Source organism: Rhinolophus hipposideros, assembly GCF_964194185.1.
Source record: "Rhinolophus hipposideros genome assembly, chromosome: 12".
NCBI lineage: Eukaryota > Metazoa > Chordata > Mammalia > Chiroptera > Rhinolophidae > Rhinolophus > Rhinolophus hipposideros.
This window is the reverse complement of record NC_138058.1, coordinates 45768823-45787618: the sequence shown is the minus strand read 5'-3', so window position 1 is coordinate 45787618 and position 18796 is coordinate 45768823. Positions and strand designations below refer to the sequence as shown.

General features: G+C 40.9%; 1 protein-coding gene across 1 annotated transcript in view; it reads left to right on the top strand.

The window, feature by feature from the left end:
• Positions 1 to 18796, top strand: part of PRKCE (protein kinase C epsilon) — a 468189-nt gene that overhangs the window by 309848 nt on the left and 139545 nt on the right. The window contains exons 7-10 of the mRNA XM_081068797.1: positions 7513 to 7655; positions 10076 to 10172; positions 12938 to 13137; positions 15713 to 15886. Coding sequence (XP_080924923.1) covers positions 7513 to 7655; positions 10076 to 10172; positions 12938 to 13137; positions 15713 to 15886 — 614 coding nt within the window. The remainder of the gene's footprint in view (positions 1 to 7512; positions 7656 to 10075; positions 10173 to 12937; positions 13138 to 15712; positions 15887 to 18796) is intronic.

Genomic DNA, 18796 nt, shown 5'->3' with positions numbered 1-18796 from the left:
TAGGCCCACGTTGCTGTGAATGAGCCTCAGGTTTCTTTTGGTTCCAACTGGTATATCCACTTTCTCTTACTGGTCTGCCACCTCCTGGTGTCACCGCCCCCTGTCTCCTTCCCCCAACCTCCAGGAGTCCACTATGGCTGCCTGAATTATCTCAAGTTCCCTTTCCTCAGCCAGCTTTGCCTTCATATTTCCAGACTTTTCAAAGCACCTTTATAGTCAGTCTCATGACATGCGTTTTAACTGACGTGTCATTGGGATCCTTTTTTTTTTTTTCACATATTAAGACAACTACACAGCCTGCCCAGTGAAATAACAGAGTTTTTAAAAATAAAATCCTCCACGATCCTATCTGTAGTTTGCTGACCGGCCAACCCAAGCTAATTGTTTTGTTAGGACGGGCAGATCTAGCTTTTCAACACGAGAGGGCGCCAGTGGTTAAAGTATGTGCACAGCTGCTCTTGCTAGGAAATTCGTCGTTTGGTTGCTTTCTTGTTGTCCTTTCTGTCACCTCATGAAGAGACAGAGAGGACTTTCATGGGGTTGGTGGGCAGGTGCAAGTAAGGTGAATTGAGTGCAAAGGGTAGCGGTTGCTGAGGGGAGTGGGACAGAGAATTCAGGGCAGAGTGCGGTTGCCTGGGGTACATGACCAGCCTGAGGATTTTTAGGCTTTGTTAGTAATAACTCAAGTAATCAAGTGAGCACCACAGGCCACGAGGCCTTGGTGGAGCTTTCTTGTTTGCTTATAACTGTCTGAGAAAGCCCCTGCCCACAGCACATCCACCTCTGAACCCCACCTGTGGTTCTGTGGGCAGGGAAGGTGGTGTCCGAGCTGTCCTCTCCGGGCTATGCGAGGCCCGCAGGAGGTCTGGCCACCCTGCCTAGTTTCATTCCAGAACAGGTGTGTGTGTGTGTGTGTGTGTGTGTGTGTGTGTGTGTGTGTGTGTTTGATTTTAATTTTTAGAGCAGTTTTAGATTCACAGAAAAATTGAAGGGAAGGCATAGAAATTTCCCACTATACAGATACAACCTCCCCCACTATCAACGTCCCCCACCGGAGTGGTGCATTTGTCACAACTGATAAACCTACACTGACACATTGTCATCACTCAGTTTACCTTAGGGTTCACTCTTGCTGTTGTACATTCCATGAGTTTGACAAATGTATAATGACATGTATCCACCATTACAGTATCCTACAGAGTAGTTTCACTGCCCTGAAAATCTGTGCTCCATCTTTTCATCCCTTCTTCCTCCCTCACCCCTGGCAACCGCTGATCTTTTTACTGTCTCTCCAGTTTTACTTTTCCAGAATGTCCTGTAGTTGGAATTATACAATATATAACCTTTCCAGATTGGTTTCTTTCACTTAGTAGTATGCAGTTAAGGTTCCTCCATGTCTCTTCATGGTTTAATAGCTAACTTATTTTCAGTGTCGAATAATATTCCGTTGGCTGGATGCACACAGCTTATTTAGCCGTTCACCTGCTGAAGGACATCTCGGTTGCTTCCAAGTTTGGGCAATTGTGAATAAAGCTGCCGTAAATATCCATGTGCAGGTTTTTGTGTGGACCTAAGTTTTCAATTTATTTGGTTAAATACCAGGAGTGTGATTACTGGATCATATGCTAAGGGGATGTTTAGTTTTGTAGAAAATCACCACACTGTCTTCCAAAGTGGCTGTACATTTTTCCATTCTCACTAGCAATGAATGAGAGTTCCTGTTTCTCCACATTCTCACCAGCATTTTGGCGTTGCCATTGTTTTGGATTTGGGCTATTCTAATAGGTGGGTAGTGGTATCTCATTGTTTTAATTTGCAATTTCCTAATAACTTATGATGTTAAACATCTATGTTTTTATGGCATCTGCATGTGTTCTTTGGTGAGGTTTCTACTTAGGTCTTTTGCCCATTTTTTAAGCAGGTTTTTCAAAAGCGGGTTGTTCATTTTCTTGTTGTTGAGTTTTAAGAGTTCTTTGCATGTTGTGGGTAATAGTCCTTTATCAGATTTATGTTTTGCAAATATTTTGTCTTAGTCTGTGGCTTGTTTTCTTCCAATTTTAGTATATGTGCTGCCGAAGCGAGCACTTGTTTTCTTATTCTTATGACAATCCCTTTTGCAGAGCAAAATATATATGTATGTATATATATATATATATATATATATATATGTATATATATATATATATATATTTTTTTTTTTTTTAATGAAGTCTGGCTCATCAATTGTTTCATCTGTAATGCTTTGGGGGTTTTATTTAAAAAGTCATTGTCATACTCTAGGTCACTTAGATTTTCTCCTGTTTTCCTCTAGGAATTTCATAGTTTTGAGTTTTATATTTAGGTCTATGATCCATTTAATTTTTGTGAAGGGCGTAAGGTCTGTGTCTAGATTCATTTTTGTTTTTTCTTTTGCGTGTGGGTGTCCAGTTGTTCCAACACCATTTGTTGAAAAGACTATCTTTGCCCCATTGTACTGCCTTTGTTTCTTTGTCAAAGGTCAGTTGTATATTCATGGGGGTCTCTTTCTGGGTTCTTTATTTTGTTCCATTGATCTACTTGTATATTCTTTCAACAATACACACTGTCTCGATTACTGTAGCTTTATAGTAAGTCTTGAAGTCAGGTAGTATCCGTACTCCAACTTTGTTTTTCTTCAATCTTGTGTTGGCTACTCTGGGTCTTTTGTCTCTCCATATAAACTTTAGAATCAATTTGTTAATATCCACAAAATAACTTTCTGGGATTTTGATTGAGATTGCGTTGAATCTGTAGATCATGTTGAGAAGAACTGACATCCTGACAACATCGAACTTCTTCCTACCCATGATCATGGAATATCCCTCCATTTATTTAGTTCATTTTAAATTTCTTTGATCAGAGTTTTATAGTTTTCCTCATATAGATATTAAACTATATATAGGCATTTTGTTAGGCTTATAAGTAAATATTTTATTTTCTTAGGTGCTAATGTAAATGATAATGTGTTGTTAATTTCAAATTCCACTTGATCATTGCTGGTATATAGGAAAGTGACTTTTGTATATTAGCCTTGTATCGGGCAACCTTAATATAATCATTTACTAGCTACAGGAATTTTTTGTCAGTTCTTTCGGATTTTCTACATAGACAGTCATGCCATCTGTGAACAAAGACAGTTTTATTTATTTCTTTCCAATCAGTATAACTTGTATCTCCTTTTTTTTCTTGTTGCACTAGCTAGTACTTGCAATACAGTATTGAAAAGGAGTGGTGAGAGGGGACATCCTTGCCTTGTTCCTGAAACTAGAAAGCTTCTAGTTTCTCAGCGTTAAGTATGATGTTAGTTGTAGTGTTTTTTAGATGATCTTTATCAAGTTGAGGAAGTTCTCCCCTATTGCTTGGTTGCTGAGAGATTTTATCATGGATGGGTGTTGGATTTTGTCAAATACTTTTTCTGCATCTATTGATAGGGTTAGTGATTTTTTTTCATCATTAGCCTGTTGATTTGATGGATTATATTACTTGATTTTTAAATGTTGAGCTGGCTTTGCATACCTGAGATAAATCCCATTTGGTCTTTTATATATTGTTGGATTCAATTTGCTAGTATTTTATTGGAGATTTTTACATCCATGTTCATGAGAGATTTTGGTCAGTAGTTGTCTTTTCTTGTAATGTCTTTGTTGGTTTTTGTATTAGAGTTATGCTGGCCATAAAAAGTTAGGAAATCTTCTCTCTGTTTCCATTTTCCAGAAGATATTGTAGAGAATTAGAATACTTCCTAAATGTTCAGTAGAATTCACCAGTGAACCCATCTGGGCATAGTGTTATCGGTTTTTAAGGTTAATAATTATTGATTCAGTTTCTTTAAGGCCTTTCACATTGTCTATTTCTTCTGTGAGTTTTCGCAGATTGTGTCTTTGAAGGATGCTTTTGTTGTATCTTGCTAATTATGATAAATTGTGTTTTCATTTTCAGTCAGTTCAAAATATTTTTAAATTTCTATTGAGATTTCTTCTTTGACTCATGTTATTTAGCAGTGTGTAATTTAATTTACAAGTATTTCACGATTTTCTACCTATCTTTCTGTCATTGATCTCTAATTTAATTCCCCTGTGATTTGACAGCAGACCCTATATGATTTCTTTTATATTTGTTAAGGTGTATTTTATGGCTCATAATATGGTCTATCTTGGTAAATATTCCATATGAGCTGGAGAAAAATGTGTTTTCTGCTGTCGTTGGATGAAGTACTCAGTAAATAAAGTAATCACTTTTATTTGATTGATTAATGATGCTGTTGACTGCAAATATGTCTTTACTGATTTTTCTGCCTTCTGGACCTGTTCGTTTGATAGAGGGATATTGAAGTCTCCAATCATAATAATGGATTCGTCTTTCTCCTTGCAGTTCTGTTTTTGCTTCGCATATTTTGATGCTCCTTTGTTAGGTGCATACATATGAAGGATTTAATGTCTTGGAGAACTGTCCCCTTTATCCTCATGTAATGACCTTTGTTATCCCTGATAACTTTCCTTGCTCTGAAGTCGACTGTCTGAAATTAATATAGATACTCCTTTTTTTTCTTTTTCTTTTTTTTTTTTTGTCAGTGTTAGCATGGCATATATTTCTCCATGTCTTTAATTTTAATATATATATGTTGCATATTTCAAGTTCATTTCTTGTAGGTGACATATAGTTGGGTCTCTTTTTTTGATCCATTATGACAATCTCTTTTAATTGATTGGTTTAGACCAGTGATGTTTAAAGTGATTATTGATATAGTTAGATTAATAGCTATCATTTTGCCAATGTTTTCAATTTGATGCCCTTGTTCTTTGTCCCTATTTTTGTCTTCCACTCTTTCTGCCTTTTGGTTTTAACTGTTACATGATTCCATTTTCTCTTATCTTAGCATATCAGTTATTTTTTTTCTTACTTATTTTAATGGTTACCCTAGAGTTTGCAATATACATTTACAAACAATCCAGTCCACTTTCAAATGACACTCCAATGCTTCGTGGACAGTACAAATACCTTATAATAACAATAATCCCAATTCCTTCCTCCATTTCTTGTATCATTGCTGTCATTCATTCCACTTATGCATAAGGAGATATATTAATATATGTGATATATATATGTATATATGTATATATATATACATATATATATATAAGCATAGTCAAATACATTGGTGCTATTATTATTTTGAGCAACTGTTATCTGTTAGATCAATTAAGAATAAAAATAAGAAAAATAAAAGTTTTTATTCTAATGTCACATTCCTTCTTTGATACTCTTCCTTTCTTTATGTAGGTCTGAGTTTCTGACCTACATCATTTTCCTTCTCTCTGAAGAACTTTTTTTTTAAACATTTCTTGCAAGGCATGTCTGTTAGTAACAATTCCCTCAATTTTTGTCAGAGACAACCTTTATTTCTCCTTCATTTTTGAAAGGTAATTATTAACATAATTCTATGTTGGTGTTTTTTTCTCTCAATACTTTTAAGTATTTCACTTCACTTTCCCTTTGTTTGCATGGTTTTTGAAGAAAAGTCAGATGTAATTTTTATCTTTACTCCTTTATAGGTAAGGTGTTATTTCTTTCTGGCTTCTTTCAAGAGTCTTTATCTTTGATTTCCTGCAGTTTATATATGATATGCTTTGGTATAGTTTGTTATTATTTGTGTGTGTGTGTGTGTATGTGTGTTTTGGTTTGCTTTTGTTTTTGTTTTTGTTGTTGTTTGTTTGGGGTTTTTTTTTTTTTTGGTCTTTTTTTCTTTTTGCTTTTCTGTTTTGGAAGTTTCTGTTGACATATCTTCAAGCTCAGAGATTATTTCCTCAGCTATGTGCATCCTATTAATGGGCCCATCAATGGCATTCTTCGTATCTGTTACAGTGATTTTGATCTCTAGCATTTCCTTTTGATTCTTTCTTAGAATATCCATCTCTCTGCTTACATTGCCCATCTGTATTTACATGCTGTCTACTTTATTGATTAGAGCCTTTAACATATTAATCACAGTGGTCTTAAATTCCGGGTCTGATCATTCCAGCATCCCTGCCATATCAGGTTCTGATTCTGATGCTTGCTCTATCTCTTCCAAATGTGTTTCTTGTCTTTTAGTGTGCCTTGTCATTTTTTCTTGATAGGCAGTCATGAGGTACTGTGTAAAAGGAACTGCAGTGAGTAGGCCTTTAGTGGTGTGGGTAGGTGTGGGAGGGGGGAGACGTGTTCTATCCTCCTTTGATGAGATCTCAGTCTTGGCAGTGAGCCTGTGCCTCTGAACTATGAGCTTCCTAGTTTTGGTTTTTCTCCCCTCTGGGGTGGGACAGGATGCCTAGAGTGGGCTGGAGTTAGGTATTTCCCTTCTCCCACATGGAAGGCTAGAGCAGGCTGGCTTTGGGTAGTTTTGTTCCACCAGGTCAGTTAAGATCTATAAAACTATGATAGTTTAGGTTCTGTAAAATAGTTTCACCTGACGGCAAGCCTTGTTAACAGAGTGCGCTGGTGCTTAAAAATGGTTCTGTTTTCCTTCCCTTTGCCAGAAGCACAAGAGAATTTTTCTCCAATATTCACTATGAGAACCTGGTCGGACTCCTAGAAGTAAAACTCACAGAAGTGCGGAGGCCCCTATGATTGGGTCTGCCTAGAATTTTTGATGCTCAGACTTGTCTGCTCTGAGACTCCAGCAATTTGCCAATTTCAGTTGAGATTTTCTGACCCTGCAATGGTTCTTGCAGAGGTTTCTGCTGGGGTGTTTCTGCTCCAATAAGTTGTGATTCACTGTAGTCACTGTCTGTCTCTCCTAGTTTGGGGACAGCAGTTTGTCCTGGGGCCTTACCTCTCTGATAAATCTAAGAAGAGTTGTTGATTGTTCAGTTTGTTCAGCTGTTCGCTTGTAAGGGCCAAGTGACGACTTCTAAGCTCTTTACATGCTGGACTGGAAACCAGAAGAGTTTGTTTTCTCCTTTGATGTACTACACCAAGGACAACTAAGTGATACGGGCAAAACGAAGACATTCCAGCATGGCCTTTGTTTCTTTGAAATTGTATTTTAGATTTGAAAGGTGTGTTGGAGGTCACTTCATTCAATCTCCTCATTTTCAGATGAGTATCTTGCTATGTAGGCTCCAGTAGGGACATTCTTCTCTGGGTAATATTCCCGCATTTTAGCAGAGTAATAGAGTAGACTGTATACATGTGACTCATTTGGGTTTACAACTCAAATGAACTTTCTTCACATAAACCAATTAAATTTTCCTGTAGTCAGTGTTCTGTTCCCTGAAAGGAAATTCACGTATACCATTTATGTAATCAATAAAAAGTGGTTATCTGTGTATGGTGGTTTAATGGATGATTCTAGTTCTGTGTGATGGAATGATGGATGATTTTTAGTTAGCTCTTGTGTTTTTCTGCATTTTCCAAATCCTATCAAATGAACATGTATTACTTTTACAATCAGAAAAAAATATGGTACTCTTTTTGGCCTTACACATTGTGAAGTTTCTTTTCTGTGTCTCCTAACAGTCTGCAAGATGAATGTTCACCGACGCTGCGAGACCAACGTGGCTCCCAACTGTGGCGTGGACGCCAGGGGAATTGCCAAAGTGCTAGCTGACCTTGGCGTCACTCCAGACAAAATCACCAACAGTGGCCAGAGGAGGAAAAAGGTAACTGGCCATTTGGTGGTTTTCTGATGGTCTTCTTGGGCTAGCATTTCTGTGCTGGCTTCCTGAGCGTGCCCTGGAATGAGGTTATAAGATTGCTGGGCTTGAGACATTGGATTCAAAACGCCATGTGCAAAAAAAAAAGAAAATATCAGGCTGGTAACATTAAAGTCGCCTTTAGTTCCAGAAGAGGGGGAAAAACAAAGCAAGTCTCAAGTGTTATGTTTCTCAGGGGAACATAAACTTTAAGATGAAGGCTGTGGAACTCTCTCTAGAAAAAGCAGGGCAACTCTAGACAAGGAAATAGACTTATCTCCTCCAGAACTGGCATGAAAGCAATGTCAGTGTTTGAACTTTGCTCCTGGTATCACTGTAATGAGGATAAATGGATGAAGAGCTGGAACCACATTCTTTTCTAGGGAACAAGGCAAGAAGATTTGTGATAGTGCCGACATTCAGCTGCCCGAGGAATATTGTTAATGCCCCATGACATGAAACATCTGGGCCTTTTTTTGGAGACCAAAGCCCTGTCTCTGTCCATGTGACATTCTGAATGTCAGTAGGAAGAGATCCATTTGCTAAAATGTTATTTTGGTACGTCAAGGCCCACAGATGTAAATAGGGCTAAAGGCATCTTCAGCATTTTGTTTGAAGGCCTGTTTTATCCTTGGCTCCTAGCCTAGAAAAATTTAAGAGGTCTTTGAAAAATAAGTTATGAGAAAGTCAGAACCAAGTTAGCTGGGCAAGAAATCTTGGCCGAGGTGGGATGGGCAGTGGTCCTCATTGCCCAATGTCAGGCATTCTCAAGCTTTTGCTAGAAATGCAAGTGTAGTTCTGGATGCCTGTACAAACTTGACTCCTAAATATTTCCCCTAAATGTTGCCCTAAAATGCCTTCTGAAGGGCTCTGTTTCCCTTCTCATTTTAGAAGCTGCACGTGCCTCCCCACCCCCACTCCCCAGTGCCTCTCCGCAGAGCCTTTTCCCTTGAATGGGAAGGTGTGAATTGTTTCCATCTTCTTAAATTACGTCCTTTCTATAATACCTTTCCAATAAACAAAGCTGTTTTGAAAGGGTTGCAGACAAAAAGTCTCTTTTCCTGAGTGACTTTTGTGTTTCTGGTAGCTCTTCTTAGCTCCATGAATCCAGCTGGTGGAAACAGGACTTAAGTTATTGACCCAGAGCACTGAAATTGCAAGCAGAATGTCAGCACCCAGGAATCCTGGGGCCCCACTGAACAGGTGGGTTGTGCAAACACCTGGTGGTGACGGTGTTGGATACACACATTGATGAGCTCTGGAGAGCATCTTTTTCAGGAGACTTTTTCTGTTTTTTTTCTCCTTGCCCAAAGTAGTAAATTGAGACAGAATCTTTATTGTCAGGAAACACTTAAAGGAAAACTCAGTACCTGCCTTCTCCCTCATGTTGACGTGGGCGATAATGCCAGTAGTCAGGCATTGTCTGTCCATCTTGGATTCAGGGAGCCAACATGGAGAAATTTAGAAAGAGGCAGAGTAAAAGACTAAGGGAGTTCAGTCCTGATAGTTTTCTTGCTATAATGCTTCTGATGCAAAAGCTGGAAAAAGTCAAGTGAACCAAGTAGGAGCTCAAGTTACTAGGAGAGGATGGGAGAGAGATACCCCTGGTCAGAAGCTGAAAGGGCTTTTTGGCAGGAGTGTCAGACTTGCTGGAGCTTTCATTCACTTCATATTGCCCCTTGCAAGTAGGCAGTCCATCCTCCGGAAGAGACGTGGGCCCACAGCTGCTGGACCAAGAATAAAAGGGAACAGAAATGCTTGCTGTCTCTTAGTCCAAACCTCCGACTTTAGTGGGAACTGAAAATGTATATGCCAGCCTCTGTGCCAGGAGATAGACTTCACTGTGGGTGTTGTATTAAACTTTGCGAACAAACGTTGATACGTCTGAAAGTATTTCCTGAACATCTATTATGTGTATCGCTTTGGGAAAGTCATCGCGGGCGGGACCAGTTCTGGATAGACTCTTACCTTCAGAGAACCTATAGTCTACCTGAGTAGAGAGCCCCACACAATATACACATACAGATTTTATCAACTAAAGCTGAATAAGATAACGAATAAATGCCAAACAGATGTTAGAAACAAGTGTCACATTACATTGCATGAGGTAATTTGCGTTGCTTGGGTAGGCAAGGGAGGTTATATTGAAGGGCTATGGTTGAGCTTTGCTTAAAAAGGTCCGTTGTGTAAAGTCTCTTCTATTCTTCCCTTTAATTGGCAAGTAAACCTTGAGTCTGCACTTTCAGAATATCAATTCAGCAAGTGGTACTGTGTACCAGGCCCTCCTTTGGTGCTTGATATAGTATCTTGATACCTTTGACCTCAGGGAAACTCACAACCCTCCCTTCTGATGCCCTTCTCCCCTCTTTCTCTCCCACTCTCTCTAGCTCATTGCTGGTGCCGAGTCCCCACAGCCTTCTTCTGGAAGCTCACCCTCTGAGGAAGATCGGTCCAAGTCAGCACCCACCTCCCCTTGTGACCAAGGTGAGACCCTCAGAATTGCTTCTTTCCCACTGAGCTTGGTCATTGGTGGGACGGGGGAGCTGAGGCCTCTCTACCCAAGAATGATCTTGTTAGCTGAAACAGCCAGTGGCCCCAAAAGGTCCTCGGACACTCTTTCCCTGTTGACTTGTTTGCTGTTTTTTCACTCTACAAGGCTTTGATGGAGAGCCCCTAAACGGCCTTGCCTGCCTTAAATCCCTTCAGGGACAGAGGAAGAGAGGAAGAGCATGTGATGCTCTTTTCCCTTTCTTTTCCCTGTCCTCCTTCCCTGGTCCTGAGTGTAGGAAAGGGAAGGGGTACAGCCCCTTCTCTTACCCTTCTGCCCCAGTGGCTGCTCCCGGGCTTGCCAGTGTCAGTTGAGTTTGACTTCCTTCCTTTCTTCCTGACCCTAATCATCATACCCAAAACCTGAGATCAGGACATGAGTTGGGTCATGGTTAGGGCATGATGTTGTATATTCTGGCTTGGGTGGGTGGGGATAAGATGGAACTGGGGAAGAGCCTGCAAGAAGAAGTGGGGAGGAAGGCAGCTCTGGGCCTGACTCTCCTCCAATGCTCAGCTCAGGCTGCCTCCTTTGTCCTTGTAAGAAGATGCTTCAAGTCCTCAGTAGTTTCTGAATTCGGCAGGCAAGGGTGCTGAGGCTGAGGAGGGACTTGACATCGAAATCCTTCCCCTCTGGTGACCAGAACCAGAGTCACTGGGAAGGGAGGTCTGCATCTGCAGAACAACACTCATCACTGCACAACAATAGTGCCGTGATTGTTTTGGTAGCCCCTTTCGTAGTCATTATCCAAATTTCATGCTCACACCAACTCTGTGTAGGTGCTCCGTTACTGTCCTGATGTTACAGGGTGGAAAGTGGAAAGTCAGAGAGTTGAAAAAGTTTGTCCAAAGGTCAGGATATCAATCAGTGGTATGGACAAGAAGATACCCTTCTTGGCTTAGGGACCCCACTCTCAATCCATGTCATGAGACCCTCCCTGGAGGTCATCACTGTGACCCAGCTCTTCTTACCCAGGAGTAAATAAAATAGCTGCAGGGGTGGTGTGCCAATCCTGAAGCCACAGAATAATTGTTCTGAGTCTCTTCATGCTGCTCTGATTAGTTTTCTGCATATTTATACTGTGCTTCATTCCAAAAGAGGTTTGACCCATTCATAAGTTATCTGGCGGTACTTGTGACCTGGGTATTATCCTGGACCAGTGTGGGTATTTTCATGTTTTCGTTTCTAATGCTGAGACCTCCTTTGAGAGCTTCAAGGAGGCAGGATCATATGGTAAAGAGACCCCAAGTAAGAGTGAGGTGACCATGGTTTCTAGGCCTGGCTCCTGCCCAGTGTTCTGTGTAGCCTTGGCAGGACGCAATGCCTCTCAGGAGCCTCTCTCTGCTCCCAGTCAATGCAGGTACCAGTATTACCCAGCAGTAACGTGAGCACAAACGTAACTCTTTGCAAGACACAGCATTACTACAGAAAAGAAATAGGACAGTTTCTCTTTCCTCCATTGTCAGAACACATAGGAAGACATTTTCTTCAAACTGTAGTATCCCTAAACACCCAAGTTCTCTCTTCCAAAATCCATTTAATAACTTGCCTTGGAAACTGAGACTTTTCACTTTATGCTGAGACTAAAAGTTATATTTAGTTAAGTGATAGGAAACTGCTGACTTAATTGGGGGGATAGCTAAGCTCTCCTTACCCCTCCCCTTCTCCGTCGGACATGTCAGGAGAGCCAAACTCCAGCTCTAAGAAAGATCGCCAGGTTCCTTGAGTGAGTTGTCATGGGCCTCAATCCTTCTGAACAAAAGCTGAATGTCTTTTTATGGCGTATGTCAAGCAGCACCTGACCACTCATACCTGATTCTGATTCCCGAGTATTCGGAATTTTTGTTCCCCTTCTGGAACCCCAGTTTTATTCACGAGCATCTTTTAAAATTGGGTTATGCTCAAGATGCCCATGTCTGCATAGAGGAGTGTGTGTCTTGGTGAATGAATTACTAACAATCCAGCTTCCTCAAATAGGGAAGGTCAAAGGAGCATCCAGCATTATCACCTGCAGGGACTTCAGGTCACATACTCTGGAGGGGCGCAAGACTGTCTCGCTGTTGTGAAATTGTACTGAGGAATCCTTGCCCCATCTGAGATAAATTTGTAACATGTTACTTTTGGAAAACAATTCTATGGTTAATGATAAGCCCATTCCTTGTGTCATTTAAAAACCTTGCGTGAGATGGGCATTTAGAATAAACCCAGCAACAAGGCCAAGTAAAGTCCTTGGGAAGGCGAAATAATTTTATCACCAATGATTACTGTGATGATAGTTCTCAACTAGTGGTCACTCTCATCTTCAAAAGCGATGCAAAGGTTACCTGTTGCCTTTGGAACTCGGCAAGTTTCCAGAGAAGGCTGGGATTCTTGCCCTAACCAAGAATAATGGAATAGGCTACTAGCCAAAGGGGCTTTCAGAGAGGTGGCTGGGTGCCCATGTAATCAGAAGGAGTTAGTTGGTGGGGACTGTGTCGTCCTCCTCTTTGCACACCTAGTCCTCCCGTACATTAAGTGCCAGTGAAAATATGTAGAGCAAATGAAGAAACATAAAGGAATGCCACACTGAATCTGTGGCTATGAAGAACCAAAATGAGTGTTATGAGTTGGGGCGGCGGGGGAGGGGGAGCCTGAGCATTGAGTCCTCATGGGAAGGGCTTCGGAGGTGTGTACTAATGCAATGTCTTGTCACCCTTGGCCCTAGAAATAAAAGAACTTGAAAACAACATCCGGAAGGCCTTGTCATTTGACAACCGAGGGGAGGAGCACAGGGCAACAGCATCCACAGATGGCCAGCTGGCGAGCCCCGGCGAGAACGGTGAAGTCCGACAAGGCCAGGCCAAGCGCTTGGGCCTGGATGAGTTCAACTTCATCAAAGTGTTGGGCAAAGGCAGCTTTGGCAAGGTCTGTGGCATGTGTGGGTAGAACTGCTGATTTTCTCTACCCTCTGGCTGCCTTATCTCTTCGATGGAAGATTAAGCGATAAACCCTTTAGCCTGGTCTTGTTATATTTTCTTGCCTCATTGAGTAGAAATAGCCTGAGGCCAAGCAGACAGGACCTGGAGTTCTGTTGCTAACAAGCAGTGGTTCTTTAATGTAGTCATTTTACCTCTTTGGGATTCAGTTTTCCCCACTTGTCATATGGGGAATCAAGTGACATAGCAGGAGATAAAGCACTTTCAGAAGTTTAATTTGCTTTACGTGTGCCTGGCATTCCACTATCAATAATACTAACAGTATATGTCTTCCCTTCAGAGATCTATCTGAAATTCTGGTTTTAATTCATTAGGAAGACTGAAAATGAACTCTAGAATCTCTGAACTCAGTGAACATAGGGCTCCAAGCAAATCTTAGCATGTGTTGCTTTGGAAGTTAACTATTATGTAACTGATTTTTCTGGCGCTTACTAAATATTTGTTGATCTTCCACTTGTGGCAAGAGAATGGGAATAATCCTCTCATATCTTGGGTCCGGGTCCTCTGCCCGTGGTGCCATTCACGCTCCCTATCCTGCTCCCCACTGAGACAGACACAGGGGTGTGGGGTATGGATGCAGGCATGCACAGTAAAGCATTCATGGCCATCCATTCTGAAGGTGGGGGTGGGGAATAATTCCTGTTCATTAGAAAAACATTTGGAAGGGCAGAGAGCCTGTGAAGCTGGTTAGCATTTCAGCAGAGTTCCCTGATTATTCCCTGGCTCTTCACAAAGCCATGCCTGGGAGCAGATGGGAGTTGTATTTCTAGAACCCCCTGGAGCACAGAGGCCCTGCCCTGGGCCCAGGTGCCTATCTCTGGGAGCTCCCTCACGTGTCTGGGACTCTTGAAAGTAGCATGTGGGTCAGTAAGCTTGCTGAGCTGCAGGGTGACTCCACTCTGAACAGCATGGCTCTATAAAGCCCCCAGGGTACAGAGCCTGGTCCCTGGGCCATCTCACCTGCCCCATCTCACCTGCCCCATCTCACCCTGACATCAATGCAGCAGGATAGTAACTGGATTTACTTAAATAGCAAAAGCGGAAGTAGTCACATTCTTTAGAGACTGGCTGAATAAGAAGCAGACCCCAGTCCTCCGGCAGGTATAACTCAGAGAGGTGAGCAGGTTTCATGGTGAGCAAGATTCAGGGGAAATGAGCAGACTCAGAGTGTCCAGGTTTCCATATGCAGATGAGAACTTGGATGACTGGAGCATTTAGATTGTTTCTTAGGAAAAATCACAGCCAAAGTGAGCCAGTTTTAAAGAGTTTGCATTAAATGTGGGCAACAAAATGTCTTCAGGTTAATACCCTTAATTCCCTTATTGAGCTTCTGAGTTACTGCTTTTTAGTTCTAACGGCTTACACTAACACTGTACTTAGGAGTCAGTTATTTAATGGGAGAAAGGCGTGTCACAATTGTAGAGAAATGAGTGCAAAAATATCAAATGATAGGAAAACTTTAAGAGATGGAAGTGTTAATTTGCTCTCTGGAGAAGGTATCACATTCCCAGTTTTAAAGCTGTAGCAGAAACCATAAAGATAAACAGGGACAGATTTGACTACAAAATGATAAATGATCCTGATCCCGTTTAACAGGAAAAAATAACAGAAAATCAGAAAGCAGGTTTAGAGAAACCTTTGTAGAAAGTAGACTGTTAGTGTCTTTATATACCAAGCTCATACAGATATGTAAGAAAATAATATTATAAAACTGTAGATGACTAGACAGAGGAAACTGACAAATAGTTCACACAAAAAGAAATATAATTAGAAAACAAATATTTAAAAAGTTTCTGTGCAAGTTAAAACAGCATTGAGGTAACAGTGCACACCCACGATGTGAGCAAAACAAGTTTTTGAAGTGAAAGCACCCAACGCTGTTAAATTGCCATGAAGCTAAAGCACTTCTCCATTGCTACTGGTAGAGTATAATGTACATCTTCTTCAGGAATGTGCCAAATATTTAACCCCTTAATTCACTTCTAACACTTTCTATATTAAGGATATGACCCAAAAGAAAGAAAAAAATTATATGTACAAAAATACTTGGTGAAAGTTATATAATACTTAACAATTACATGTAACCCAAGTATCTAATAGGAGGTAAATGGTTAGGTTAAATAAATTGTAATGTGTTTAGTTGAACTCAGTATCAGAAACCATGATAATGATGGTGACTGTATAGACAAATGCTTATGAAATAGTGTTCAGTTAAAAATTCTGTACTATATTTGCTGTACTATCATTGCAAGTATGGCAAATATATATATAAACATATAAATAATTCTTTAACAGATGTGCAGTGAAATTTTCCTTGCCTGGACACTGTTAGAGATTAAAAATAAGTAAAGAAGTGGTAGCTGTCCTGGGATGGGTAGTTTTCTACCCATCTCTTGAAAATTTTTAAAAAGGGGTTAGTTTTTAAAACGTTTGGTATTGAGTTGTATTTCTTCTTTAGATTCCCTGTTGTATAGACTGACAGAAGTGGTTTCGGTTGATTGCAGGTCATGTTGGCGGAGCTCAAAGGCAAAGATGAAGTATACGCTGTGAAAGTCCTAAAGAAGGACGTCATCCTTCAGGACGATGACGTGGACTGCACGATGACAGAGAAGAGGATTTTGGCTCTGGCGCGGAAACACCCGTACCTAACCCAACTCTATTGCTGCTTCCAGACCAAGGTAAGTTTAGGAAGAAACTGGTGGACCGCCATCTTGGCGTAGCACTGGAGGACATGTGGTATCTTGACCGTCAGGTGAAAAATCAATTATAGACCTACATTCTTTCTCAAAGACCTTGTAAAGTTGAATGGATCTGACCCTTGGAAAGATCAGCGTGTGTTTGAACAGCACCCTCTTTCTTAAGGGCATGGAATTTTCCATTCAAGGTTGTGCTTGGGAAGGGATGAGCGAGTGATCGAACTCTCCCAATGTATCTGGACAAAGCCGAACAACTAAACCCAGTGTTTGCTCCTGAGAAAAACCAACAGGTTTTGTTAGTTTTTGCTCTGCTCCTAACTATCTCTAGGCAAATCATTTAAGTTCTGTGTTGTCTTCAAGTCAAATGAAAAAGAATGATGGCCTCCTTAACTGCTCCTAACTTGTATAATGTCATATGAGGTAAAGGATGGGAACAAGTGCTTAAAATGCCATAGTGAACTATAAATATAAGGGGCATTTTAAAATTAGAAGAAGCCATGTAGAAGCCTGGGAACCAGAAGGTGGCAGTAAAGAAATGAAGATGATCAGTAACTATATTATGGAGTCTGACCTCTGAGTATCACAACTGATTGGTTAGTAAGAGAAATGCCAACATTTGTTATAGAGTTCTTATCACCTCTTTTGGGGGAAAAAAGTAAAGTTAAAGTCTTCTAGGATGCCTTATGGATTTGTAGCCCTTGGCTTCTTGAAAAGACAAAGGCAGCCTCACCTAAAATTCTTGTGCCCATCTGCAGCCCAGTGAATGGTACCGTCATGGACAAGTCCTTGCTCCTCCGCACACTTTCACCTCTTGTCATTGTGAATGCCAGTCTTTCTACTTTCAGAATTCAACAATTACTCATTTGGCAAATTTTTATTTTATCACATTTTGCTGATTCATTTTCTTGTGCCAGGTACTAGAGATCCCATAGTAAGCAAGGCCCAGTCCCCCGGGACTTCAGGGAATTGACCATCTCTTTGGCACCCTATTTCCCAAAAGGTATTTCTCACAGCCCTCCTCACTTGAGAAACTCTAAGAATAAAGGACTTGTGGCCCACAGTTTAGGACACTGCAATCTTGACCTCTCTTGGAGTGTTTCAACATACGTTTGCTTACTAAAGTCCCTGAGGAGACCTGCAATGGAAAAAAAAGGGACTACCTTTATTTAACCTACCATTTCCCAATTATTTGATCCCAAACTCTGTCCCTGCCCATTCCACACTGAGAACCACTTATATACTGGAATTTTTCCTAGCCCTCTAATGTCCGCAAATCCGAAAACCCTTTTTCTGAATAAGTACAGGACTTACAAGCTATCCTTGTTTTTGATGTATGTTATGGAATGCCTCAGATTTGTGGGTCTGTGCATTTGTGTGTACATATACACATGCAAAGTCCAACATGATAATAGACGATCAATCTCAAGGTCAACTTTCTTCTTTTCTCCACTCAAGCATAATTCTAGATTAACGAGAAATCTATCTTACATATTTTTATTTTCCATGGTGTCTATCCCAGGGCCTCATACCTGGTAGGTGTTCACTGCCAGAATCAGAAGGTTAAAAGACTTTTTAAAAAACTTCCTACTCTTTGCACCAGTGAGAAAATCAGATCTCAGAGAAGTAAGTCCATTGCCCAGAGACATTCCATACTGGTCGAGTTAAACTTAACCATCTGGTCCCTGGAACTTCTAATCCAGTGGGTCCTTGCTCTGATATCACATTGCTAAGCTCTTATGCCTGACCCAGCACAGGTGTCCCCTCTGTGGGGAAATGTTCCTCTTCCCCTACTCCTAGCAAGTGAGCCATCTCTTTCACTGTCTGAGGTAGTTTCCTGGGTAGGGATCCACACTTGCATTCTTTCTTTGGACACATTGCTAAGAGACCCAACATTTCAGGAGGGTCTAGTCTAGTTGTAGGGACCCTGTCAAACCCCTGTGCATGGTAGAAAGTCATCCTGGATAGTCAGCTTCCCTACACTTCTTGGTGAATGAATGAGGGAATGAGAACGGATGTCAGCAATATTCTCCTCGGTTCATTTTAGAATAGCAAGACGGACTTTTATCATCGTGTGGCAACTTTTAGAGCAGTAAATGGTACTGAATGACACCATGGGCTTTCTTTATGGCAGAATATTACCCAAACTGACACAGAGATTGGCATCTGGGTGGCTAGAGGGTACGGTTGGGGAGTGAAGAGACTTTCCTGTGTATTTTTGGGATTTAGTAACTCTTTTCTCAGGCCATTGTCAGGTAGCCACAGTTACAGAGGCAACTTTGCTCCACCTCTCCCATACCGCCATTACTCAGTAGAACACAGCACACCTCACTTTACATAATAGAGATATGTTCATTTAATTTTTCTAAAACAAATCATATTTAACCTGACTGAAGGACCTTAGCTTACTAATGAAAGGAATCTTACAAATAATCATTTTATGAACCCCCAACTTAACTTTTAGAAAATATGACTTTTTTTATGACAACCAGTACACTTGGTTTTAAAGAGTAGTTATTATTCAGTTGACTCTGAGGTAGGTGTTAGGTGTGGGGTTATCAGCAAGAAAGAATATGATTCTCAAGTGGAGGGGTTTATTCAGTAAGGAATGGGGAGGTTATACTAATTTCCATACTCACACAGAGCAGCAAACAGCATTGCATAGTTACATCTAGGTGGGGGTGTTCAAACCAGGAGGGCTCGGAAAGAGGGTGCTCTTTAGGCTCTAGAGAGGGGAAGGCTTTGAAGAGTGGGGAGGATTGGGACAGGGTTGGGGTAGGAATGGGAGTTGGGTTCAATCCCCATGGTTCAGTTCTGCTTTAGTTTTACTTTTCCTGAAAAGAAAGGACAGTTTATCTGAGCTATCATGAACCCTGGTTTCAAAGAAGACTCTAG